Source organism: Balaenoptera physalus (genome assembly GCF_965194825.1).
Source record: "Balaenoptera physalus genome assembly, chromosome: 16".
Taxonomy (NCBI): Eukaryota; Metazoa; Chordata; class Mammalia; order Artiodactyla; family Balaenopteridae; genus Balaenoptera; species Balaenoptera physalus.
In genome coordinates this window covers 72317862-72343984 of record NC_138898.1, presented here as the reverse complement: position 1 = coordinate 72343984, position 26123 = coordinate 72317862, and the positions used below count along the sequence as shown (strand labels likewise).

At 46.2% G+C, this 26123-nt stretch overlaps 1 protein-coding gene and 1 long non-coding RNA gene across 9 annotated transcripts in view; one reads left to right on the top strand and one right to left on the bottom strand.

Annotated features, from left to right (window-relative positions):
- LOC309645684 overlaps positions 1–15307 on the top strand; it is a 594963-nt gene extending 579656 nt beyond the window's left edge. The window contains exon 2 of the long non-coding RNA XR_014255013.1: positions 14778–15307. This is a non-coding gene — a long non-coding RNA (uncharacterized lncRNA). The remainder of the gene's footprint in view (positions 1–14777) is intronic.
- The window catches only part of CHP2 (calcineurin like EF-hand protein 2), a 48549-nt gene extending 27995 nt beyond the window's left edge, over positions 1–20554 (bottom strand). For 2 of the 8 annotated variants that reach the window (XR_014254994.1, XM_082431132.1), the window contains exons 1-6: positions 20300–20554; positions 19811–19883; positions 19622–19702; positions 19365–19495; positions 19116–19177; positions 18233–18355 (exon numbers count right to left, since the gene is read on the bottom strand). Coding sequence is in view for 4 of the 8 variants with exons in the window: in XM_082431132.1 (XP_082287258.1) it covers positions 18233–18355; positions 19116–19177; positions 19365–19495; positions 19622–19702; positions 19811–19883; positions 20300–20366 (537 nt within the window). In the remaining 4 variants the exon portion in view is untranslated. Of the gene's footprint in view, positions 1–17128; positions 18034–18232; positions 18356–19115; positions 19178–19364; positions 19496–19621; positions 19703–19810; positions 19884–20299 lie in introns of those variants that run through there. The other 6 variants (XR_014254995.1, XM_082431134.1, XM_082431135.1 and 3 more) reach the window with 5 other exon arrangements.
- Positions 20555–26123: the final 5569 nt, after the last annotated feature.

Here is a 26123-nt window from a genome sequence, read left to right as displayed (position 1 = left end):
ACAACTAGCTGGTATCAGGGAATTGGTTGTTGTGTAGGGAGGGCAGTCGGGGGAGCCCATGTGTGGTGTCAGAGCTGTTCTGGGGGTAGAAAGAGATCGTAGCAGTAATGTCTGGAATTGAAAAGATAAGAAACAGCAGCACAGACATAGATTTATAAATATGGAGGTAAATCAGAGAAGAAATGGCCAAAGGATTTAAGGAATATGCCTCTTTAAACTGGGATTGGGTGGGTGGGGGAGGAGACCACCAGTTTCTACCTTGAACTTGGTGCATACTGGGCTTTCGTATCCCGTCTCCCATCCTAGTTACCACGCTGAGGTCTCTGCAGACTGTTACCTTCAGGATACTGTGTCACCCTCTGCTGGGGCCCCAACATGGCCTCTTCGGACCCTTCAAATCATGAGACACACCACCCAACTCAGCTTCTCTGAGAGGCACATGCCCAAACTAAGACTCAAAAGTCACCCGCCAGGAGCTGGCTTACCCTTCGCACCAGGCCAGGAACTCCTACCCTCCCAGCCTCGGAAAGGGAGCAAGAGTGTGCCCTACAAACGCTGGATTTGTGCTTGCCTCGTACCTGCCGAAATTCAAAGAGCTCACCTAGATAGTCCTCCCCAGAAAAAAGGAACTGTCTACCCCAAGCCCAAACTCAAGTCTCTACCCTAAATGGCGAAAACTGCTTGTACTTGGCTTTTTTTTTTTTTTTTTTTTTTTTTTTTTTTTAAATTAATTAATTTATTTATTTTTATGGCTGTGTTGGGTCTTCGTTTCTGTGCGACGGCTTTCTCCAGTTACGGCAAGTGGGGGCCACTCTTCATCTTCATCGCGGTGCGCGGGCCTCTCACTATTGCGGCCTCTCCTGCTGCGGAGCACAAGCTCCAGACGCGCAGGCTCAGTAATTGTGGCTCACGGGCTTAGCTGCTCCGCGGCATGTGGGATCTTCCCAGACCAGGGCTCGAACCCGTGTCCCCTGCATTGGCAGGCAGACTCTCAACCACTGCGCCACCTGGGAAGCCCCCTGTACTTGGCTTTTTAACTTTATCAAAGTCATAATGATGATGTCTACCATTTATTCAGTGCTTACCACGTCTCAGGCACCATTCTCACCTCTTTACATTAACTAGTTAATTTACTCTTTATAACAATCCCATGAGGTAGGTATTATTATTGTTGCTGATGTCATTGCTGTTACTATTATTATTCTCATTTTTAAGAGAAACGAGGCACAGACGGATTCAGCACTTCAGCATGGCAGCACAGCACCATCCTGACAAACAAAGGCTCTGGTGCCAGATTGTCTGTGAGGAATCCTTCCGCAACCGTTTTTACTAGCTATGTATCTTTGGATGTGTTCATGCCCTTGGTTTCCCCATCCATGAAATGGGGTTAATAATTGTTCCTATCCCACGGGGTTATTCTGAGACTTAAATGAGTCTTTTAAATTTTAAAATTCTCAGGACAGTGCCCGGCACATATTAATTGCTATATATGTGTTTGACAAATAAGTCAACTTTCCCAGGGACGCTGAGTCAGTAGGTGGTGAAATGGGATTTGAACCCTCACAGTGTGGGCTCTGGAACTGTCTCTCTTAACCACTCATTATGAAACCTATATGTTAAAAAAAATTTTTTAAACTATAGGTGATTTACAATGTTGTGTTAGTTTCTGGTGTACAGCAAAGTGATTCAGTTATACATGTATATATTCTTTTTTTTTTAAATTAATTTATTTTAATTTATTTATTTTTGGCTGCATTGGGTCTTTGTCGCTGCGTGCGGCCTTTCTCTAGTTGCAGTGAGCGGGGGCCACTCTTCGTTGCTGTGCGTGGGTTTCTTCACTGTGGTGGCTTCTCTTGTTGCAGAGCACGGGCTCTAGGCACGCGGGCTCAGTAGTTGTGGCTCGCGGGCTCTAGAGCGCAGGCTCAGTAGTTGTGGCGCACGGGCTCAGTTGCTCCGCGGCATGTGGGATCTTCCCGGACCAGGGCTCGAACCCGTGTTCCCTGCATCGGCAGGCGGATTCTTAACCACTGCACCACCAGGGAAGCCCCATGTATATATTCTTTTTCATATTCTTTTTTTAATTAATTAATTTATTTATGGACTGCACCGCACAGCTTGTGGGATCTCAGTTACCTGACCAGGGACTGAACCTGGGCCATGGCTGTGAAAGCCCGGAATCCTAACCACTAGGCCATCAGAGAACTCCCTTTTTTCATATTCTTTTCCCTTACAGTTTATGACAAGATACTGAAGATAGTTCCCTGTGCTATACTGTAGGACCTTGTTGTTAACCTATTTTATAAAAAAAAAAATTTTTTTTTTAAGGGGAAATCTAGAAAGTAAAATCTCCCCTTCCCTCCCCAGACCTCTATTCCCACTGCTCAGAAGTAACCATTATTAACAGTTTCTTGGGTGTTCTCCATAAAAGTATCAACATGTATTGCTTGTGATTTTTTAAATGGCCATTTTTAGAGCTTCAAAAAAAATTATAACTCAATGTCCAATCTCTACCAGACTCTCCATTACGGGGGTAAGGAATATGTCTAGAGAACTCTACAATGTTTCCATCTGCACTGAAGGATTTATGTTCTCAGCTGTGGGACAGAAACGAGTATAAATCTTGGCACCCAGAGAGCTGCAACAACCTCCTCAATTTATCGCCCTTAGCTAATGTCGAAGGCATGATGCTTCAAACATCAAAATTTAGGAGATTGCACAAAAATGACACATTAAAAATACAAATGCTTGCTTTATATTGCTAACACATGTTGGTTAGGGAAAACTAGGCCAAAAGCATGTTCAGAAAAATATTTTTTAATGCACTTCATTGACATACTGTGAATAAACTATTTCTAGGAGACTTCTTCCGTATACTGCTTGGAGGAGGATGGGAATTAAGATGGAAACTTTGGAAATTATAGGGAAATATATTTTTCTAGAATTGGCACAGTATCAGATAGGAATTGCATTCAGCTACTAGTAACAGAGATCAAGTTACTGTGGATTAAACAATGTTAGGGTTTATTCTCTGTTGTAAAAGTCTAGAACCGGCATGGCGGCTCCACAAAGTTATTTGGGATTCAGGCTCCTTCTCTGATTCTTTGTATATAACTTCAAACCTCAGGGTCAAGGTTGTCCATGTTCACATTATGGCTATGGAGCTCATGTTGTAATTGGGTAGAAGACGAGGAAGGGAAAAGAGGGTTGTCCCTCGCAGCTAAATCATTGCCCATTAAAAAGATTTAAAGACCTGTTTACAGCTCATTGGCCATCCTTCACTGCAAAGGAACCAAAGAAATGTTGACTTTTAGCTGGGCACTTTGCCACTCCAAATAAAATCAGGTTTTTATTTTTAAAGAAAGAGGGAATGGACAGGCTACAATAGGCATCTAGCAACCTCTGCATTGGCACCTTCTCCAAGAAAAGGTATAACTTTACTTAAGCAGGCACAAAACTCTTAATTTTCCCAAATGTATTGCTCCTGTAGAATCTCCCTGCTCTATAAAGGGCACCATTCTCTAACCAGATACTCAAGTCAAAAACCTGCGAACCATCTTTGATCCTTCTTTTACCTTACATTCCAACCATGAGCATGTTTTGCTGACACCCCCTCCAGGATATGTCCCATACCTTTCTAAATCTAACCGCCACTGTCACCGTCCTAGCCCAAGTCCCCCTCTTCCTGTCTGGTCTTCCTGCTTCCACTCTTTTTTTTTTTTTTTTTTCCCAGTGGCAGGTCCCTAGGATTCCCCAGACCTGCAGAATCATGATTTCTAAAGAAAAGCCCCCAGCAACTCTAATCCAATAAAAATTAATTTTTTAAAAAAAGAAAGAAGAGCCCCCAAGAATCTGCATTTTAAATAAATCCTTGGGTAATTCTTTTATTATGATGATTAAATACTAATAACATAAAATGTACCATTTTAAGGTTTACAATTCAGTGGCATTAGATGCTTTCACAATGTTGTGCAACCTTCACCACCATCTATTTTCAGAACTTTTTTCATCACCCCAGTGGAAACCTCATACCCATCAAGCAGTCAAAATCCATTCTTCCTGTCCCCAGGCACAAATCTGCTTTCTGTCTCTATGGATTTACCTACTCTGGACTTTTCATATAAATGGAATTATACAATATGTGGCCTTTTCTGTATGGCTTCTTTCACTTAGCATAACGTTTTCAAGATTCATCCATGTGGTAGCATGTGTTAGTACTTCACTTCCTTTTATGGCTGATATGTGGAAATATCACACTTTGTATATTCATCTTTTGGTAGACATTTGGGTTGCTTCTACCTTTTGGCTATTGTGAATAATGCTGCTAGGAACATTTGAGTACAAGTTGTTGCTTTGTTTTGTTTTTTGGTTTTTTTAAAATTTATTTATTTATTTATGGCTGCATTGGGTCTTCATTGCTGCACGCAGGCTTTCTCTAGTTGCAATGAGCAGGGGCTACTCTTCGTTGCAGTGCACGGGCTTCTCATTGCAGTGGCTTTTGTTGTGGAGCATGGGCTCTAGGTGCACGGGCTTCAGTAGTTGTGGCATGTGGGCTCAGTAGTTGTGGCTCATGGGCTCTAGAGCACAGGCTCAGTAGTTGTGGCACACGGGCTTAGTTGCTCCGCAGCATGTGGGATCTTCCCAGACCAGGGATCGAACCGGTGTCTCCTGCATTGGCAGGCAGATTCTTAACCACTGGGCCACCAGGGAAGTCCCTGAGTACAAGTTTTTGTTTGAACATGTTTTCAGTTCTTTTGCGTATGTACCTAGAAGCGGAATTACAGGGCCATATGGCAATTCCATGTTCAAGTTATGGAGGAACTGCCAAACCCTGCTTCCATTCTGCCCCCTTATTTATTTTCCACACAGCAACCAAAGTGACTTCTTTAAAATTTAAAACAGATCATGTTACAATCCCACTTAAAACTCTCCAACGGCTTCCCATTTCTCTTGGAATAAAATCCAAGCTCATTATACTGACCTACATACTATGGTCCCTGCCCCTCTTTCCAATGCATCTCTTAACTCTCTGTCTTCACTTCTAAACGCTTTCTGTTCCTGCCTCAGGACCTTCGTACTTGCTTTACCCTCTGGCTGGAGTGCTCTTCCTCCTAATCTTTCCATGGGAGACTTGCTCTCAGCCTTGAGGCCCCACCTCGAGCATCACCTCCTTAGAGAGGCCTCCACTTACCACCTTATCTGAACTAACCGCACCCCACCCTCAATTGCTGCCTATAGAATCACCCCGGTTTACTTTCTTTACAGCACTGGCCCTTATCTGAACTTAACTCTTTAATATATGTTTGGTTGTATTGTCTGCCTCCCTCTCTAGAATATGAGCTCCATGACAGTGGAACTGTTTGTTTTGCTAATCCCTATAACACCTGCTTTCACCTCAGTGCCTGGCAAGCCAGAATGTTAATGAATATTAATAATTAATTAAGTAATCATTCACTCAGAACTGAGTCTGAAAATTTTGCTTGGAGTTAGGAAAGAGATTGGTGGGGGTTTCGATGAGAAGTGGATGATCCGAGTATTAAATTAAATAATTTTGTGAATTACAGTTGTGCTGGGAAGCGACAAGCAGACCTCTTGAATATCAACTTAGTATCCACTGAAGTGTAATTATGAAAATTCAGATATAAAATTGAAGGAAAATCAGGAAGAGTGCTTAATTAAAAGAAACACTTATGAGATTGGAAACCAGCAATTTCTCAACAGACAGAATAGCTTAATGATTAAGAGTAAGCACCATGGACTTCACCACTTAGTAGCTCCATGACCTTGAGAATATTACTTCACATTCATAATTAAATGTGAGCTTAATTAAAAAATACCTAACTCCAGGTTTATTGTAAGAATTAAAGGAGGTAATGCTTGGGACTTCCCTGGTGGTGCAGTGGTTGAGAATCCGCTTGCCAATGGAGGGGACACGGGTTTGAGCCTTGGTCTGGGAAGATCCCATGTGCCAAGGAGCAACTAAGCCTGAGCGCCACAACTACTGAGCCTGCGTACCACAACTGCTGAAGCCCACGTGCTTAGAGCCCGTGCTCCACAACAAGAGAAGCCACTGCAGTGAGAAGCCCGCACACTGCAACGAAGAGTAGCCCCTGTTTGCCGCAATTAGAGAAAGCCCATGCGCAGCAACGAAGACCCAATGCAGCCTAAATAAATAAATAAATAAATAATTTTTAAAAAATAAATAAATAAAAAATAAATGAGGTAATGCTTGTGAAAGGTTTAGCTCATTAAGTAGTCATTATTATAATTATGCCTTTATAGCTACAATTTAGTAAAAATATAACAATTCAAATGGTATAGTTTAGAGTGATGTAACCATTAGAAAACTTTGGTAATCACTGAAAAAGAAACTGTAAACTCTATATTATGCCCATAGGATATGTGAACTCACCATTCAATTCCTTTGACAAAAGTCTATTGAGCATCTACTGTGCCAGACAACTGTCAGCCTCAGAAATATAGATACTGTCCCTGCCCTTAAGGAGGCCGTATTCTTAGGTGAAGGCCATCAAAAAGAGATAATTCTGGAGTGGCGTGATAAATGCAGTGGCTGGGATAGCTCTAAGAAGCTTCCAGTAGTTCCAAGCCCCGATGACCATCAGAAGTAATCTCCTGGGAAGCTGAGGTTTTAAAAAACACTGAAGTAGACACTACCATTGTCTCCCAGATTCATTCTCCCCTTCTTCTAAGAAATAGAACTTTTAGCTATGGATTTGAGCATCCCAAATAAAGAGTACATCTCCCAGCCTCTCTTGCATCTAAGTAGACTAAGAGGCTACTGGCCAATGGATGTGAGGGGATGCAACGCAGGCAACTTCCAAGTAGTGCACTGCAGCGGAAGGTGTGTGCCCTCCCTCTTCACCTTTCCTCTCTTCCCATTGGCTGGAATTCAGAAGACACAGTGGTGTGCCAACTTGGACCATGTAGAGGAGAGTAGCTTTCTAGGAATGGCAGAGCAGCAATGTGGAAGGAGTCTGGCCTCCTAACAGACATCCAGAGCAGAGCTGTCATGTAATCTTTGACTTTAATGCAAGAAAGAAGTAAATGTCTATTTTGTTTGAGCCATTATTATCTGGGGTCTCTGTCACTTGAAGACAAATCTATTTCCAAAAAATATATACAAAATTCCTGGCCTTACCTCTGCAACTTTTATTGTAGTAGGTCTATGATGAAGCCTATATTTTTTAAAGTTTCCCAGGGAATTTATTTTGATGTTCAGACAGTTTTGGGAACTACTGAGTTGCAAATGGCTCAACAAAGCACTACCAGAAAAGGTCTTGAATAGTAAGTAGGAACCAAGAGTGGGGGAAAAGACAGTCCAAGGAAAGAGGAAAGCCAGAATCAGTGAGAAACCACATGGTGCCACTGAGTAAGAACCTCAAATGTTTAGCACTCCTAGAACATGGAATAATAGGCATGCAGGAAAAATAGATGAAACTAAAAAGACTGCAGAGGTAATGCATATTACAGAGGGCCTGGGCAGCTACCAGAATACTAGACCTTATAAGTCCAGTTGTGGAAAACTGTTTAAGAGTTTAAAGGAGAGGAGTGACCCAATTAGACTTTTGTTTTTGTTTTAAAATGTTTAACATCTTAGAACACTTGTCTTTATATGTTTATACACATTTTTACAAATGGGGTTATAATGTATATATTGTTGTCTTTTAATGACAGTAAATATTCATCTATAGCATCATTTTTAAATTTTATTTATTTATTTATTGGCTGTGCTGTGTGGCTTGCGGGACCTTAGTTCCCTGACCAGGGATTGAACCTGTGCCCCCTGCAGTGGAAGCGCGGAGTCCTAACCACTGGACGCCCAGGGAATTCCCTATAGCACCATTTTATTTTATTTTATTTTTTAAAATTTATTTATTTATTTATTTATTTATTTTTGGCTGTGTTGGGTCTTTGTTTCTGTGCGAGGGCTCTCTCTAGTTGTGGTGAGCGGGGGCCACTCTTCATCGCGGTGCGCGGGCCTCTCACTGTCGCGGCCTCTCTTGTTGCGGAGCACAGGCTCCAGACGCGCAGGCTCAGTAGTTGTGGCTCACGGGCTTAGTTGCTCCGTGGCATGTGGGATCTTCCCAGACCAGGGTTCGAACCCATGTCCCCTGCATTGGCAGGCAGATTCTTAAACACTGCGCCACCAGAGAAGCCCCTATAGCACCATTTTAAATAGATAAATACCACCTCATTTTATGAATATGTATTATTTTTAACCAGTCCCATTATAGTGGCTTCATTCTTCTTCAGTTTAGCTAAGCTGGAACTACATTTCCAAGAGTTCCCTTCCCTATAGTCTGGGTTACAGTTGGCCATGAGAAAAATGTATGCAAGATTGGGCAGGCAGAAGTGAAGGAGGTGTCTTTATGCTCTGAAGGTCAGCGTATGGCACTGTTGCCACTCACACACGTTGCGGCTGATCTGCTGTTTCACCTTGTCCGTGTGGGGCCGCAGCCAGACCTGCGGCTCCTCCAGCAACTCTGGGTCTCCTCTGGCTTCTCCAAATCCTGGGAGATGCATGTGATGGGTGCCAGCTTCTCCTGCCAGTTACCCACATCATCAAGGCTTCAGGTGGTAACAGGTTCCACTCTGTCCTCACCGGCTCCTGTTCATCTTTGCATTCCCCGACTTCATGTATGTTTTTCCTTCCCAACTGTCGACATCAGGCCCAACACCAGAATTCAGAAAAGCCACCCCCTTACATACTGACTACTGGACCACTGATGACCTGTTCCCGCAGATGTGCAGGGTCTAATCTCTATACTAAGTTCCTTAGTCCCTTTCACCCTTAGTGGTTTTGCTTCTCTGACCAAACTCTAACTGAATCCTGTCTCTGTTCATCGGGTTCTCTGGGAAGGAGACACTGAGACGGACTTAGGAGTGCAGTTGGGAGTAACACCTGGGAAGATAAAACAGTGAAGAAGCAGGATTGGCCAGAGAGAGCCTCAGATCGCAATGCAGACTTGGCACAGGTTCCGCCAAGTCAGCAGGGAGCTCTGGAGCACAGTTTCCTGCTAGAGGAGTCCCGTGGATGAGCAAACTCGCCAGGCTCTTGCACCTTGCTCAGTCCTCAGCCAGGGCTGCCTCAGAAGAACGTGGCCTCTGTGTGAGAGTACGGCGGACCCTGAACAGGTCAAAGGTGGAATCTGCCCGCTCCAGCACTCCTTGCAGTGAAGGACAAGTTCATTCTTGAAGGGACAACCCAGAGGCTGCCCCGCCCACAGTCACACAGTTAATTGACTCCGGTTTTTCACGTTGTTATAAACAATACTTAGGTGAATAATCTAGCAGGTCAATCTTTTTGCTCATCCATAAGTATTTACTTAGGATTAATTCCCAGGAATGAGAGTTCTGGGTCAAAGCATAGGGCCAGTTTTGAGGCTTTTGATTTATAAAACCAGAGTGATCCTCAGAAGAATTAGGGTTTTAATTAGAATTTAATCAACATTGAGGCTGAACATTTTTATATGACTTTGGACATTTGTATTTCTTTAAAAAAATTTCTTGTTCATATCCTTGCCCATATGATATTCATCCTTTTTAAAGGATTTGAAAGAGCTATTTATATGTAAAAGATTTTGACCCCTTGTCTGATATGTATAACGCAAATGACCCTTCTGTTTGCCCTTTGTCTTTAACTTTTTTCATGTTTTTTTGGATATACAGAATTTTTTATATATTTAATACTATTAATAGTTTCCTTGGTTATTCTTAGAAAAGCCTTGGCCACTCAAGATTACATTAATATTCAATTATATCCTTTTTTAAACCATGATGTTTTATTTTGTGATCTGATTTGGGGGGTCTAATATATAAATGTATAATGTTTTATCATACTGTATAAACTATGTGTGTGTGTGTGTATGTGTGTGCGTGTGTGTGTATAGCTGTCCTTTCTTTTTTTGTCCCATCGATCTTTCTGTAGTAATAGCCCAACTGTTTTAATTATTTTGGTTTCATAATAAATATTAACTAACATATAGTTAAGCATACACAAATATAATAAGCATAACGTGTGTTAAGTATTTAACAACTTTGTTTTAATTATTTCGGTTTCATGATAAATATTAACTATTCAACATAACAGTGTTTTGATAATTTTTATTTCATGATAAATGCTAACTGGTAAGGTAAGACCCATCTTAAAATTTATTTTTTTTTACATGTCTACTTCTCTTCCTTGTAAGGTTATGCATCTGTTCCTATATCCACGTGTGGCAAGTAAAAGATGGCCATAAATTCTTTCATACTCCTCCCCTCCAGAGAGAGAATCTGTCTCCCCTCCTCTTGTGGGCTCTGTGACTGGTTTGTCCTGATCCATTATGGCAGAAGTGATGTTGGGCCAGTTTCCCGGCCTGGGCTTTTCCACTTCCTGTCTCTTAGGACACTGTCTCTCAAGCCATGGAGGAAGTCCACAACCTTCACATTGCCATGCCAGAGAGCCCCGACTTCAAAGCATCCCTACCAAGGTGACACACCTGTGAGTAAAGCCAGTTGGACCCTCCAGACCAGCCTGTGTGCCAGCTGAATACCAGAGTGGCCTCAGTCAACACCACGTGCTGCAGAAGCATTGCCCAGCTGAGCCCTGCCTGAATCCCTGAACCACAAAATCATCAGGTATAATAAAATGGTGGTTGTTTTAAGCTAAGTTTTCGGGTGATTTGCTACACAGCAACAGAACATCATATGATAGAATATCATGACTCCCTATGGGAGGAGTAGACTTTCCTGCTCTGTTGACTTCAAGTTAGACTGTGACTTGCTTTGGCCAATGATATCCAAGTAGACAAGGCATATGGCAGGTCTGCACAGAAACTTAGCCACGTTTCCTGCAGCTCTTTTGCTGTCCCTCTGCCATGCGGCATGTCCCTGACAGGGGCTGCTCCTTCAGCCTGGGTCCTGCAGCATGAAGGCATGTGGAGCAGAGGGCAGCTGACCCACAGCTAACAACATACAGTGTAAGCAAGGAATAAACTCTTGCTGTCTTAAGCCATCAAGAGTTAGGTGTTGTCCACTATCACAGTCACACTTAGAATAATATACTACACAGCTGTTATTTCTCTCCCCTTTCATCATTATTGGGAAAGCCCATTTCCCATGATGAAGTCTGAAGATGTCAGATATTCATTTTCCTAGCCTCCCCTACAGCTAGAAGTGTTCTTGTTCTGGCCAATGACAAGTAAAAGGCAATCTATGAGTGGGATATACTTTTGGGAAATATTTTCCTCAGCGATCAAAATAGACAGACACAAAAGGAGTTATCTTTAGCTGCCCTGGCCACCCACCTGTTCTAGACACTATTCCTGTGAGGGTGTGATGGCTAGAGCCACAGCAGCCATCTTGTAACCATGAGTCAACAAACCTGAGAATTAAAAGCCAATATGCTGAGGAATGGAGGGTTAACAAGATCTTGGATCTTTAATAAAATTGTTGAGCCACTCAGCATCTCTAGGACTGCCTACCACCAAAAACATCTTATAATGTGAGACAATTGTCTCAATCGTGAAGGCACTGTTAGTTGGTAATTCTGTTATTTGTAGCCAAAAACAAAAACAAAACAAAACACTTAACTAGTATACAGTTATCTGTTGATTTTGCCTTCCCAGAACCAGCATGCAGCCTTTTTCTTCTGGCAACAGCATTCTGATTTTCTTTTAAGGAAGCGATACCACACACACACACACACACACACACACACACTCACACACACACACACACACACACACACACACACACACTCACATTTTATGCAGCATTTGGTACAAGTGAGATTGCAATCTCCAGCTCCTGGGGTGAGCATGTGACCAGTCTGGCCAATCAGAGTGGTACATCCATCCAGCTATAGTGAGGTTTACTTCTTTAAGCTGAGGTTCACTTCTGTGTCTTTTGGCAAAGCTATTGGGAAAGAGAGACTCCCTTTTCATTGGGATTGCTGCTGGGGAATGAAACCAACGCAGAGGAAAGCAGAGTGCAGAGTGAAAAGACGGATTTCTGATGACATCAATGAGCCTTTGGGACTGTCCTTTGCCAGGTCTACCTTTGGACTTTCCGTTCAGTTATATGAACCAACAAACTCTTATTCTTTCATAAGCCGGTTACAACGGAAAGATTCCTGACTGATACAGACCAGAGTCCTGGTTTACAGGTGGGGCCAAGGGGCCTCAGCTGAAGTAAAGCAGGTTGGGGGGCGGGGTGACATAGGGGAAGGACAAGACATAATAACTCTACGAGGTACTGCTGTTATCTGTCTCTTTCATGGATGTTGGAGGCTGACGCATTGAAGGGTAAAGTTCCTTACCCAAGGTCGTTCAGTGAGTAATAAAAAGGGTCCAGGTTCAATCTCAGGCTTAATAGAACTCCAAAACTCAACTTATTTTTATGGAACCACACTGATTCTCAGGGTAGCTCTATAACCAAGAATCAAGTCTATATAATGCCTCGTAAACATCAAGAGAGTTTTATTGGTGTTGGCTGGGTGGGGCAGAGGACAACCCATGGCTTCCTTCTATTGTATTTGAGAGTCAAGTTCAGAATTCTGTTTCCTGATTAGCCATAATTAGGTTTATACAACATTACTTCTGAAGTGCTACTCCCCAGGCCTCCTACACACACTGTCTCAGGTTCAATCACCTTGGCAAGGAAAGGGGCTTCTGGAATTCCCATCTTATTTCCAGGATATGCAGATGGGTTCTTCCAGAAAACGCCAGGTCAGCGAAAGACCTCCGCAGCAGCCCTGGTGGAGCAAGTGGGGGCAGTGCCAGTGCCTGTCCCGCACCTCTCGCGGAAGCGCCTCTCAAGTGAGGATGCCAAGCACCAGGCCGTCAGCCCCTCCCTTGACGACCTTTGCCACCTGAGCCCAGCAGGTAGGCAAGTTCACAGGCCCCGTTTCCAAGCTCACAGTCTTACCAGGTCTGGACACAAATGCCAGCAAAGGGCTGTTGCTCTTAACGTTTCCAGCTCTGTAATAAGCCGTCTGTTGTAACGCCTTGCTACTTGTCCCTGGACCTGACCTGCTGAGTGGGTTCCATTTCAGTGCCCAACCTCCGCCAAACCCGAGCTGACCAGCAGCCGGCCCGAGAAGCGGGATGCCCAGCCCACCGACGGCTGCCTCCAAAATGGTCCCTGGACCCAGGACTACTGCCTTCCAGTTCCCCCAGCCAGTGGATCCCGAAGTGTAGGAAACACAGCGTTCATGTACCCAAGATGATTTTCAGAGGTAACCCCACAGCTCTAAATAACCCCAAATCACACAATGAAAAGGTGATTCTTTCTCCATCCTTCAGATCACCACAGAGGAGCTGTGTTTCCCGTAGGTTTGTCTTTACAACTCTTTAACACTTGCTAATCTCTCTTTTTGACATTTGTGTGTCTGTTTGTTTCTTTGTACATATTTTGTTTACGGCAGTTTCTAATTTACAGGAGTGATATTCAGTTCCTTTATAAGCTCAAATACATACATTTTAAAACAAGTCGATTCATAGACAAATAATAAGTAAATAATGGCACAGCTCGGAGAGACCGTATGGCAACAATGACGAGGGTGGTACACAAATCACTGCATCTGGCAACTGCTGATGACAGCACAGGGCTCCCCACCGGTGTCATCAGAGCCCCCCGCCCCCAGAACAAATCCATAGGCAACTCTGTCAGAGTGGATATCAAGAGGGTCAGGTTCAGACAGTTTACACCACAACAGCCAGACGGATGCCCCGCCCTCCTGCCTGACAAAGGTCTCCAACCTCCTAAGCTCGGTGGGATCCTGAAGATTTCATGCTGAGAAAAAGTGGGGGCAGTTTGCTCCCTCACCCACCAGAACAGCAAGTAGAGTCTGGGGGATCCCCCAGGCCCTCCAGGGACCCTTATTCGGTCAGGAGCCCTACTCACTGGCAGAGAGCAGGTGTGGACCCAGAGCCTATGGGCCAGTGTTATGCCCGGTGCCCTGTGGTTGTTGGAGAACATCTCACGGGTAGCTGTCACCGGAAGCCTGGCCGGAAGCTTTTTTTTTAAAATATTTATTTATTTATTTGGTTGCACCTGGTCTTAGTTGTGGCTCGCCAGCTCCTTAGTTGTGGCATGTGAACTCTTAGTTGCGGCATGCATGTGGGATCTAGTTCCCTGACCAGGGCTCGAACCCAGGCCCTCTGCATTGGGAGCGCAGAGTCTTATCCACTGCCCCACCAGGAAGTCCTGGCCAGAAGCTTTAGGTCAGCATTTCTAAAAGTTTAGTCTTTGGACCTCTAACATCAGAATCACATATTAAAAATATAGATTTCCCTGGAGACTCAGGAGCTCTCAAATGGCGCCAAAGCGTCTGAACTTTTTAATCAGATGATATTTACTGTCAGGAAAATTTGAGAAACACTGTAATGGGGAAAAGACCACGGATAAAGATTCATTCCCTCTCTCCCTCTCCCTCTCCTCTATTTCTCTCTGTACACAAATCTTCCCCCACAGTGTCTGGAAAACATAGCTACTCAGTGAGATTTACACCTTCCCCCCACCTTTACTTGGAGCCAAAAACTAAACAAACATCTCTCAATCAAAAAGTCTTTGCTGGGCTTCCCTGGTGGCGCAGTGGTTGAGAGTCTGCCTGCCGATGCTGGGGACATGGTTTCGAACCCTGGTCTGGGAGGATCCCACATGCCGCGGAGCGACTGGGCCCGTGAGCCACAACTGCTGGGCCTGCGCGTCTGGAGCCTGTGCTCCGCAACGGGAGAGGCTGCGATGGTGAGAGGCCCGCGCACCGCGATGAGGAGTGGCCCCCACTTGCCGCAACTGGAGAGAGCCCTCGCACGGAAACGAAGACCCAACACAGCCATAAAAATAAATAAATTAATTAATTAATTAAAAAAAAAAAGTCTTTGCTCATGTAAAAATCCTCTGACACAAACTCAAAATTTCGTAAGCAATCAAATATCCTCTTTGCCCCCCCTCCTCAACTGTGAGCCTCACCTGTCAGAATCATATGATCAAAATGCAAAAGTTGGGGCTTCCCTGGTGGCGCAGTGGTTGAGAATCTGCCTGCCAATGCAGGGGACACGGGCTCGAGCCCTGGTCTGGGAAGATCCCACATGCCGCAGAGCAACTAGGCCCGTGAGCCACAGTTACTGAGCCTGCGCATCTGGAGCCTGTGCTCTGCAACAAGAGAGGCCGCGATGGTGAGAGGCCCGCGCACCGTGATGAAGAGTGGCCCCCACTTGCCGCAACTGGAGAAAGCCCTCGCACAGAAACGAAGACCCAACACAGCCATAAATAAATAAATAAACGAATAAATAAATAAAAAACAGGGATGATCCTTTAAAAAAAAAAAAAATGCAAAAGTCGAAGTGGGGCTAATGTGCCACCCCAGACAACTTCACGTTCCTAGAGCCCCAAAGGTGCATAGTCTTTACATGGCCTCAAACTCCCTGGACTCGGAAAACGCCAGGAGCTGTACAGTCACCTAACACGTGCTCCCTCTGAGTGTCCCACTGAGCGCCTGCAACCACAGAGGGCTGTGAGCTTGTGTTCTGGAAGGTCTAGCACATCTCAGGTTGAGTTTCTCCAGAGCGTCCTGAGACAACGCTTTGACAGCTAGCTGTTTATACGTGAGGTGACGCAGGAGGCACTGACAGGGGAAAAGGGAGACAGGATAGAAGGAGCCAAACAGGGGGCCATACCAAGCAGGTTAACACCGTAGGCAGCTGGGGCTCAAACCTGCTGGAGATTTCTGAGAATGAAGAGAACGTGCCCCTGTTGTCCCACCTGAGGGGTGAGGAAGCGGGTATTTATCCTCCAATTTCCATCTGTCATTGGTTGAGAGCTGCTTGCACGGACATTGACTCCCTGGCACTTCCACCTGCCCCTCACAAAGGCTGAGCACGTGCCTACGGCAGGCAAAGCCCTTGGGCAGTGTCACCGACGCTTGCAGGAAGAAGCCGTTGAGGTGGCTCAAAAAATTAAAAATAGAACTACCATATGATCCAGCAGTCCCACTTCCGGGCGTATGTGCAAAGGAAATGAAATCACTATCTTGACGAGATACCTGCACTCCCATGTTCTTTGCAGCCTTATTCACAATAATCAACCCAAACGTCCATCAACAGATGAGTAGATAAAGAAAGTGTGGTATACGCATACAACGGAATATTGTTCGGTCTTTAAAAAGAAGGAAATCCTACCCTTTATGACAACATGGATGGACCTGGGAGACATTATGCTGCATGAAGTTAGTCACGGAAAGACCAGTGCTGCATGATTCCTCTTATATGAGGCATCTAAAATAGTCAAGTGTGCAGAAGTAGTCAATGGAATGGTGATTCCCAGGGGGTGGGGGGAAGGGGCTATGAGAACCTGTTGGTCAATGGGTAAAAGTTACAGTTATACAAGGTAAGCTCCAGAGATCTGCCATATGACAGAGTGCCTAGTCAACAGTAATACTGTGCACTTAAACATATGTTAAGCATGTTAGGTCTCATGTTACATGTTCCTACTACACGTTAAAATAAACCTAAAAAACAAAGGGACACAGGAAATTTTTGGAGATGATGGATATGTCTATTACCTTAATCATGGTAATGGTAATACAAGTGTATACACATGTCCAAACTCACCAAGTTGCATACATTAATTATGTGCAGTTTTTTGTGTACCAATTATATCTCAATAAAGCTGGGGGAAAAGTCATTGACATATACAGTAATGGTGAATGCCTAGCAGCTGATGTGCTGATAAATGTTTAAAAACAGGCTCTCCTAAGCAGAAAAGTGCTGGACTATTGCATCTGCCAATGTCTATGGTGTAAATATTCCCACTGCAGCAATTTCAAGCTACCAAGTCTGACATCACTGAAAGCAGACTTAGGAAGATAGAAGCACAATTGGCTCCCAATGTGTCTTGTATCAATGTGTTGATACAAGACAACTCCAGCACAGGCCTGGGAAGGGATATGAGCGGGGTACCGACAGCATCTCCTTTACGTATAGCCAGAGTGCTTTGCTACAGACATAGAATCTCATGATTTTATGTGACTTTGACACTCTCTTCTGTGATATGCCAATGCTTGAACATCTTACCGTGAAACAAAATGGAAGTACTCTCCAAATCTTTTAATTATTTCATACTCTAGGAAGGTATGTCTTGTTTATTATTTTTACATCACGTCTTCCCCCACTACCCACCTTCATCAGTGAAAACCCACTTAAGAAGCCAGACTTCAAGGATCCCTCCATTTGGTCAACCTAATACTAATGGATATCTCTTATTTTGCCTGACCAGCATCATTTCCCCTTCTGATAATAGCCCTGCATTTTCCTTTAAGCAACCATCCCTCACCCCATCTTGAGTCCTCCTCAGGCCTTATTTCCTGGCTCTGGCATTTAGCACATGACACAGTCCTGGCCAAATAGAAAGTTCCATTCCCCTGGAGAAAGGACAAGGTTCCAGGGGGGCCTAATGAGACTCTTTGCTTGGAATTATTGAACAAGAAACTCTCTTCCCTCTGCATTACTAGGCTAGTAGGATGGAAGCCTGGAGCTGCTGGTGGCCATCCTCCACTACAAGGAAAGAGCCCACCTGAGAACGAACACAACACAAAAGAAAGCTGAGATGAGAGACGGAGAATAACTGAGTCCTGATAGCATCATTTTGGTCCTTGGATTCAGCTGTGCCTGAGACACTTCCAGACTTTTCCAGTTTTCCGGATACTTCCACACTTTTTCAATACATGAGCCCATAAAATTACTTTTTAACTGAAATCCCTTTGATATGGGTTTTCAGTCACTTGCAACCAAAAATTTTCTGGCTGATTCACAGATTTGAGATCAAATGAGTTGGTAAACACCCCTCCAAGCTTTTCTCCTTGGCCCTAGTTAGAGCTCAGTGTACAAGTAAGAATACAGTTCACTGGGGCTGGGCCTCCATGAGGAGGAATCCCAAGCAGAACTGGTCCATGTAAGCTACCCAAAGGCACAAAGGGGGTCATTTCAGGATCCGGATGCTCATTTTCTGCTCGATGTTCATCTTCTCTAAGGACTGCAGGGAGATGGGTGGTAGTCAAGAGGCTTGAATTCCAAACCTCTATGCTTCCAACCTCCTCTCCCATCCCCCAGGCCCCATGATTCCCTGGGGGACCCCCTATCTTTCTGCCCCTCCTCCTTCCAACTTCATTTCCCATGTCCACCTGTCCTAGGGACTCCTGGTCTCAACTTCCCAGGCCTGAGGGCATCCTGACCTTGGCAAACTCCAGAAAGGACACAGCGCCATCTCCATCTTCGTCGGCTTCCTGCACTGTGCGGTCGGCAATGCTCTCCAGCTGCTCTTCTGTCACCTGTACCCCAACCATCAGCCGGAGTACCTGGGTGGTGGAGGAAGAGACAGAGACAGCCATAAGGAGGAGGCGCAGGGACTACTAACAGCATCCCCCAAATCTTGTCCGCGACACCACAAATGTTAGTACCAATTTTGTAATCCATCCCTCATTCATTTTCCCCCGATTCCAGTCACTTCCCACCACAGCCCCCAATAATTCCCCCATTGCTTCTCCATCCAACGCCCCCATCTGTCATTCACTATCCCACTCTCACCTCAATAATGTGCCCAAGCTCATTACTCAAGCCCAACCTTAGAACCCAATCTCCATCTATCCTCCACCCCCATCCCCCATCTCATCCTCCAACTAGTCCCAAATCCATCCCCCACCTCATCACATCTATCCCAGAGTTTCTCAGTCTCAGCACTATTGACATTTGGGGCCAGATAACTCCTTTGGCGGGGGGAGGGGGGCCACCCTGGGTATTGTAAAATGTTTACCAGCGTTCCTGACCTCTACCCACTAGGTTCCAGGAGCACCACCCCATCAACCAAAAAGGTCTCTAGATATTGCCAATGTCATTCAGGGGGCAAAATCACCCCCAGTTGAGAGCTACTGATCTATTTCCAACCTCATACCCAAATGTTCCCCATCCCATCTCCCAAGTAACCCACACTCCAACCCCACCCACTCCCATTCCCCACCCAACACCCCAGTCATCTGCATCTCCCACCCACCAATCATCCCTCCATCACCCACAGCCATTCCGTTCAACCACCCCACCCTTCCCTTGGGTTCTTCCAACCTGCAGCATCTCTTGCCTGGAGATCTTTCCATCTCGATCCAGGTCGTAGAGCTGGAATGCAACTGGGAAGAGAGCGGAGGGGGAAAAGGACGGTGGGTCTTCCTTGGTTCTCTTCCCTCAAAAGTTCACCTTGGAGGAGTGTGGTGTGGGGGTCACCAATGGGCCCACAGAGGGAGTGGAAGGTGCCCGGGCCCTCTCAACGGGTGTGGTCAATCTGGGGTCTCACTCGGGTAGGGGGCACAAACTCACAGCGAAGTTTGTTCATTCTGCTGTTGAGGGGCTCGGGTTCCTTGGGGTCCCGGTTTCTGTTGTCCTCATCATCTACAGGTCGAAAGCGAGCCAGGACTCTGACAAAGCCTGGAAAGTCTAGGTGCAGACTCCTGGGGGGTGGGGGGAGGCAGGCAATGGTGCAGGCAGGGTGGTCGCCGTGGCCCTGCCTCTGCCTCAGGCCCTGACCTCCCCCCACAAGCTCTCACCCCCATCTCCCCACCCGCGGCGAGGCTCACCCGTCAGGGAAGAAGCTGTCTATAATGCGGTCTCCCAGGGGGTTCACGGCCAGCGCCCCGATCTGCTGCAGATCCACGCGGCTGGAAAGTCAAAGTTTAAGGGGGGTGGGGCAAAGACGGAACATGGTCAAGGAGGGGACGGGGTCAGAGAGGCAGAGGCGAGAGGTCAGAAGGCCAGCTCCGGCTCACCTGAGGTAGCCCTTCTCATTCCAGTCAAGCGCTCGGAACCGGTGGTAGAGGCGGAGCAGACTGGCCTGCGAGACTGCGGGGGCGCAGGTGGACGGTGACTCCCCGAGGACTCTGGGGACGCGGCCGGACCCCGGGGCGCGCTCCATCCCCAAGGCGGTCGCGGGGGTTGAGCGGGGGGCGGGGGGCTGGCTGGAGGGAGGCTCCACCCGGGCCCCGGGGCCGAGCGGGCGAGGTGGGACCCGGGAGATCCGGGAGGCCAAAAGAGACCAAAGCCACCCCCTCCACCCGCCTCCGGTCCTGCAGTCTGCCTCGACCCCGGCTGGAGGCTACCTGGGTGCCCGCAAGCCCGGAGCCGGGACCCCTGGGTGAACGCGCCCCCCGCCCGCGAGCCCGGCCGCTAGGATCTTCTAGGTTCTCCCGGCCCCGGGACCCTCCCCCGGAGCGCCCCGGAACCCCCCCGGGTCGCCGGGCGCTGTGCGCCGCACTCACAGCCGGTCTCCCGCCGGATGCTGTCCACGTCGGGGATCCTGGCGGCGTGGGAGCTGCGGGAGCCCATGGCCGAGCTGCGCCGGGGCCGGCGTCCTCCCCGTCCGCCTCGCAGGCGCGGCCGCCTGGTGACCCCTGGGCCGAAGGCCACAGCCCTGGCGGGGAGCCAGGCTCCTGAACCCCGCCGTTCCTCGCCTCCCACCCGCGACCCGGGCGAATAGAAAACCGTGCCAGGGTGGCGGGGTCAGCGGGGCGGGAGCGGAGAACGCGCGGTTGCATCTCGAGACTCTGAGATCGGGCGGGGCGGGGCGGGGCGGGGCGGGGCGGGGAGGAGCTGGGCTGGGCCGGGTCGGCCGGCCGCGAGTCCCCGCTCCCACGCTCGCCCCGGCACCGGCCCGCCTCCTCCCGCCCGGCCCAGCCCTCCCTCCCGGCCCTGGGCCTCCCGGGTGCCGCCGAGCAAGGATCGAGGTCCGCCCTTCTTCATCTGGAGACAGAATCCAAGCCCTTCTGGGAAGTAGGAGACGGGTGGGCAGGGGAGCTAGGCGCATTCGTCCCAATCCGGGATGGCCCCAGCCTGGGGCCCCCTCCCCAGGCAAGAGGGCCTGGAGGCAGAGGCCTTGAAAGAGTCCCAGACGGGGCTGAAGCGAGGAGGGTTGGGAGGCGGAGAGCAAGGGCTGGTTTAAGTGGAAGGAGCGCCGGGTTTGAAAGACTTGGATCGGAATCCCAGCTATGCTTCTCGCTCTGGACAAGTCAGCGTATCTTGGTTTCATCTCTTTTGTTTGGTCCACATAGCCTTGTTGTTTAATTGAGTCAATGCTTAAAAATCTGGATATTTAACCCCAAATCCCAAATTCCTGGCTTCTGAAAAATCAGATCTGACACCACTAGGCCCGCAGTCCTGCCTGGCGCCGCTTGGGGGCAGCTGGGAACAGCTGCCATGTGTACAGGGGACATCCTGGGGGGTCGTCTTGCTATAGGCCCCAGCCAGCCCGGCTGCTCCCTTATGAACCCTATTGGGCTCTGGTAGAAGCTCCAGCTAAGGTACTGACTTAGCCCTCCGACCAGCCCTCAAGCACCAGGGGAATCCACAAGCAGCCTGAGGGAGCGTTACAAACCTCACTGTCACCAACCTTAACGTAATAATAATGACAACGACAGCAAGGGCTCTCATTTATTTTGAGCACTCACCATGGGCCCTGCACTTTGCTATGCCTTTTAAGTGCATTAACTCACGTGCTTGCTACACTGCCATCTTCCCACTTTTCTGTGGTGGAGGCTGCCATCGCTTGAAATAGCTGTGAACTGTTATAAGGCATGTATCCTCCATGGGGGCCACATCACCCCCAAGGGGGCAAAAATCTTCTTTTTATGTATGAAACACAGACACACATATAACACATAAATAGATATATATCTGTGGTATTAAAATTTCATGGGAGGGACTTCCCTGGTGGTGCAGTGGTTAAAAATCTGCCTGCCAATGCAGGGGACAAGGGTTCGAGCCCTGGTCCGGGAAGGTCCCACATACTGCGGAGCAACTAAGCCCGTGCGCCACAACTACTGAGCCTGCGCTCTAGAGCCCACGAGCCACAACTACTGAGCCCGTGAGCCACAACTACTGAAGCCCGTGCGCCTAGAGCCCGTGCTCACCAACAAGAGAAGCCACCGCAATGAGAAGCCCGCGCACCGCAACAAAGAGTAGCCCCCGCTCGCCTCAACTAGAGAAAGCTCGCGCCCAGCAACGAAGACCCAACGCAGTGAAGAAAAAAAAAAAAAAAGATTTCATGGGAGAGGGGTGGTTAAGGAAAAAAAAAGTCTAACAATGCTCTTTAAGTGGGGGGGGTGATAATTTTTTTAAAGTTGAGAAACTCAGTTGTAAAGGAACAAGCGCCACAGGTGTCCAGCTTTGCATGTATCATTACCCTCTCTTCCCCCATCATAATCACATATATACACAAATTTCCCAAGGGGAAAAAAAGGCAAGCTGTTCATTACAAGGGTTCAAGTTCATACCTGCCTTGAAGAGACAGAAACTGGAGAAACAATAAAGCCTCTAACCCCAGGCAGAGCCTCACATCAGATAAGCCTTGAAAATATTGATCTAAGAAGTGCGTGCTTCTCTTTTCAGGTACCCCAAGGATTAGGCAACTGTCATAAAGAATGCTTGATTCCCTTTCAGATGCCCCACAAGGACTAATGCATGCGGGAAACTACACTGCTCCCTAATGAAGCCAAGCAATCACTCCCGCGCCACCCTGGGAGTGTAGGATGGGTTAGGTTCTGAACCCAGGAGGGGGTAAGAGTCCCTGGGAGGCTGCAATAATCATCAGTCCAGCTTGGGCTGCTGATCTTGGAAAGAGCTCCTCCAGCCTTAATCTCTGAGTCAGTGCTGCACTAAAGTAAATCAGGCCAGAGAGCAATTAACAACCCCAATCCACATGCCATCACAAGCTTACAGGAAAACACTGTGCTAGAACTGATTCCTGCTTCATGCGCACAAGTAGTGTTTAAATCAACTTCACAATTTACATGGCCACATCTTTTCAGGGCATTTCAAGGGGAAATGTTCTGGGGAGAATTTCATCTGAAGAATCTGTTGAATAGGATTCAGGCTAAACGTTTGTCATTTGCTTTTAAGCTGCATAAAAGTTGCTAGCCATTCTTGAGGAAGCACTACTGAGGTTCAACTGGAAAAATGCAGATGCAAGAATAGTTGGGGAAATATAGAACACTTGCAACTCAATAACAAAAAGACAGCTCAGTTGTTTTTACAATGTTCTCAATGAGTTTAATATTTTAATATATGTTAGCGCTCCTTTTCCCCATAAAACTGCAGGTTCCATAAGGGTGCAGGGCATATAAGAAATTATATAGACAAAGGCCAGACACCTGGGAAGTCCAAATATCTGTGTCCTCATGCTGAGAGCTCAGGCCAAGAAGGCTTGACCAAGCCCCCCTTTCTGCCTTCATACTGCAAGGGGAATTTGGTTAGTTTTTCAAATTAAGCCTTTAAATTTGTCAGCTTAACAGGGAGCTTACGCGTTCCAAACTCATCTTTCTAGCAAGAGTCAAGTTACACCACACACAAGGTGGCCTGTTTCCTGAGTTATTTAATTAGAATCTACAGATATCCACAGGGAAAGCATACTTCAAAACAGGCTGCCTCTTTGGGAGAGAGTGGGGGTGGGTGCACAAGTGTGGGAGGAAAGAACAAGACGATGCCCCTGGGAGATATTAGCTCCAGGCTTGTTTAGTTGGGAGCAATGATCTTCACACATTAGATTTCCAAAGACGTGCCTGGAAAGGAGAGTGGGCTGGAGCTGAGCTTGGCTGTCACCACGTGGAAGAGGGAGCTGAGAATTTCAGACAGCTGTGGTTCTTGGAGCAACCCGACCCAAGGGAACCACACAGAAGAGTCCCCTCCAAGACAGCTGTCCTGGTTAGGATAAGGTTCAGCTGCTGTAACAAAGAGCCTCCACATAAGAATCGCAAGTAGAAGTTGGCATCTCTCTCATGTTTGGGTCTGGAGGCAGACAGTCCAGGGCTGGTTTGGCAGGGCTGCTCCAGGAAGCTCCTCTCCCTTGGTGCTCTATCATCCCAGGGACGTTGCCCTCATCCAGGATGGACGCAGGCCAGGATGGACCTCCAGCCTCAGAGCTCACGTTCCCACCCGCAGGACAGAGGGAGAAGCAGAGAAAAGGGCCTGCCTCTCCCTCCTAGGAAATATCCTAGAAGTCATGCAAATTGCTTCCCATTCCATCCTGGAGGGAGAGCTTAGTCACATAACCAGCCTAGCTGCAGAGGAGGATGGGCACTTCTGTAGTACTGGGCAGCCATGTGCCCAGCTAAAATTTGGGGTTTCCAAATAACCCAATTTTTAAGTGAGCCAAAAAAGTCTTAAATTGACATTTCTCCAAAGATACACAAATGGCCAAGAAGCACATAAAAAGATGCTCAGTATCATTAGTCATTAGGGAAATACAAATAAAACGACAATGAGATTTCACTTCACGCCCACTAGACTGGCTAGAATTTAAAACAAAACAAAACAATGGAAAATAACGAGTTTTGGCCATGATGTGGAGAAATTGGAACCCTCATACATTGCTAGTAGAAATGTAAAATGGTGCAGCTGCTATGGAAAACAGTTTGGAGATTTCTCAGCAAGTTAAACAGAATTACCATATGAGCAATTCCACTGCTAGGTATATACCCAAAAGAATTGAAAACAGGTGTTAAAACAAAAACTTGGGCATGAATGTTGATAGCAGCATTATTCACAATAGCTACTATGTGGAAAGAATCCAAATGTCCACTGATTAATGAGTCAATAAAATGTGATATATCCATTACAATGGAATACTATTCAGCCATAAAGAGGAATGAAGTGCTAACACATGCCACAATATGTATGAACTTTGTAAAGTAAAATAAACCAGTCACAAAAGACCACATATAATGTTATTCCATTATAACATGAAATGTCAAGAATAGGAAATCTGTAGAGACAGAAAGTAAATTAGTGGTTGCTTAAGACTAGGGGACTATACTAGTGGGAAAGGGAGTTATAGATAAAAGGTACAAAGTTTATTTTTGAGGTGATGAAAACATTCTAAAATTGTGGTGATGGTTACACATATATGTGAATATATTTATCTCTTAAATTGTACACTTTAAAGAGTGAATGATATGCTATGTGAATTATATCTCAATAAAGCTGTTTAAAGACAAAAGCCAAGAATAGCCTGAAAAACTCTGGAAAGTAAAAAGTAATGAGGGCAAACTAATTCTAACAGATTTTTAAATGTATTATAAAGTTACAATGAGCTATGAGGTAATAGGGCAGGAATAGACAGATAAGAAACAGACAAGAAAGTCAGAAACAGACCCAAATACATGTGGGAATTTGACATGTGATAAAAGTGACATTTCAAATCAATGGGGGAAATGTGAATTACTCAGTAAATGTCATTTGGGACATCTGTCTTTTGAGGGAAAAAATAAAGCTGTACCCCTACCTTCACATACCTAAATTAATACCAGATAGAATAAAGGTTTAAAATGAAACTATACAATACTAGAAGAAATCTTAAATGTTGTTATAGTCTTGAACCTGAAGGCCTTTTAAAACACGAAACAAAGCACAGAAACCATAGAGAAAAGATTGGCTAATTTGACTATGTGAAAATTAAAATCTCTGTATGGCGATACATAGAGAGATAGAGATCTCAAAGTCAAAAACACTAGCTGGGGAAATATTCAGTCTATATAAAAGACCAAAGATAATTTCCTTAGAATACAAAGATATCTTAAAAATCAAAAGGAAAATGACAAGACGACAAAAAGGAAAACCAAAAAACCCCACACCTCTCATTAGAAAATATGGGATAAGATGTGAAATAGAAATGGTAAATAGCATAAGATGCCCAACCTCACAAAGTTTAAAAGTACATATTGTCTCTAGAAAAAATAAAAAAAAGAAAACAATAATAAAATTACGCATTAAAACAAGAGACTATTTGTACCTTTGATGTGGTCAAGATGGCAAGGATACAGGTCATGAACCTCAAGTAGGCAAGAGTCATGTCTTACAGGGTCTTGCAGAGTCTTTTAGGTCACAAGTTTTATTTTAAGTGTGAGGGGACATCATGGTAGTGTTTAAGATGGAGAATGAGGGGGGCTTCCCTGGTGGTGCAGTGGTTAAGAATCCTCCTGCCAATGCAGGGGACACGAGTTTGAGCCCTGGTCCGGGAAGATCCCACATGCCGCAGAGCAACTAAGCCCATGTGCCACAACTACTGAGCCTGCACTCTAGAGCCTGCAAGCC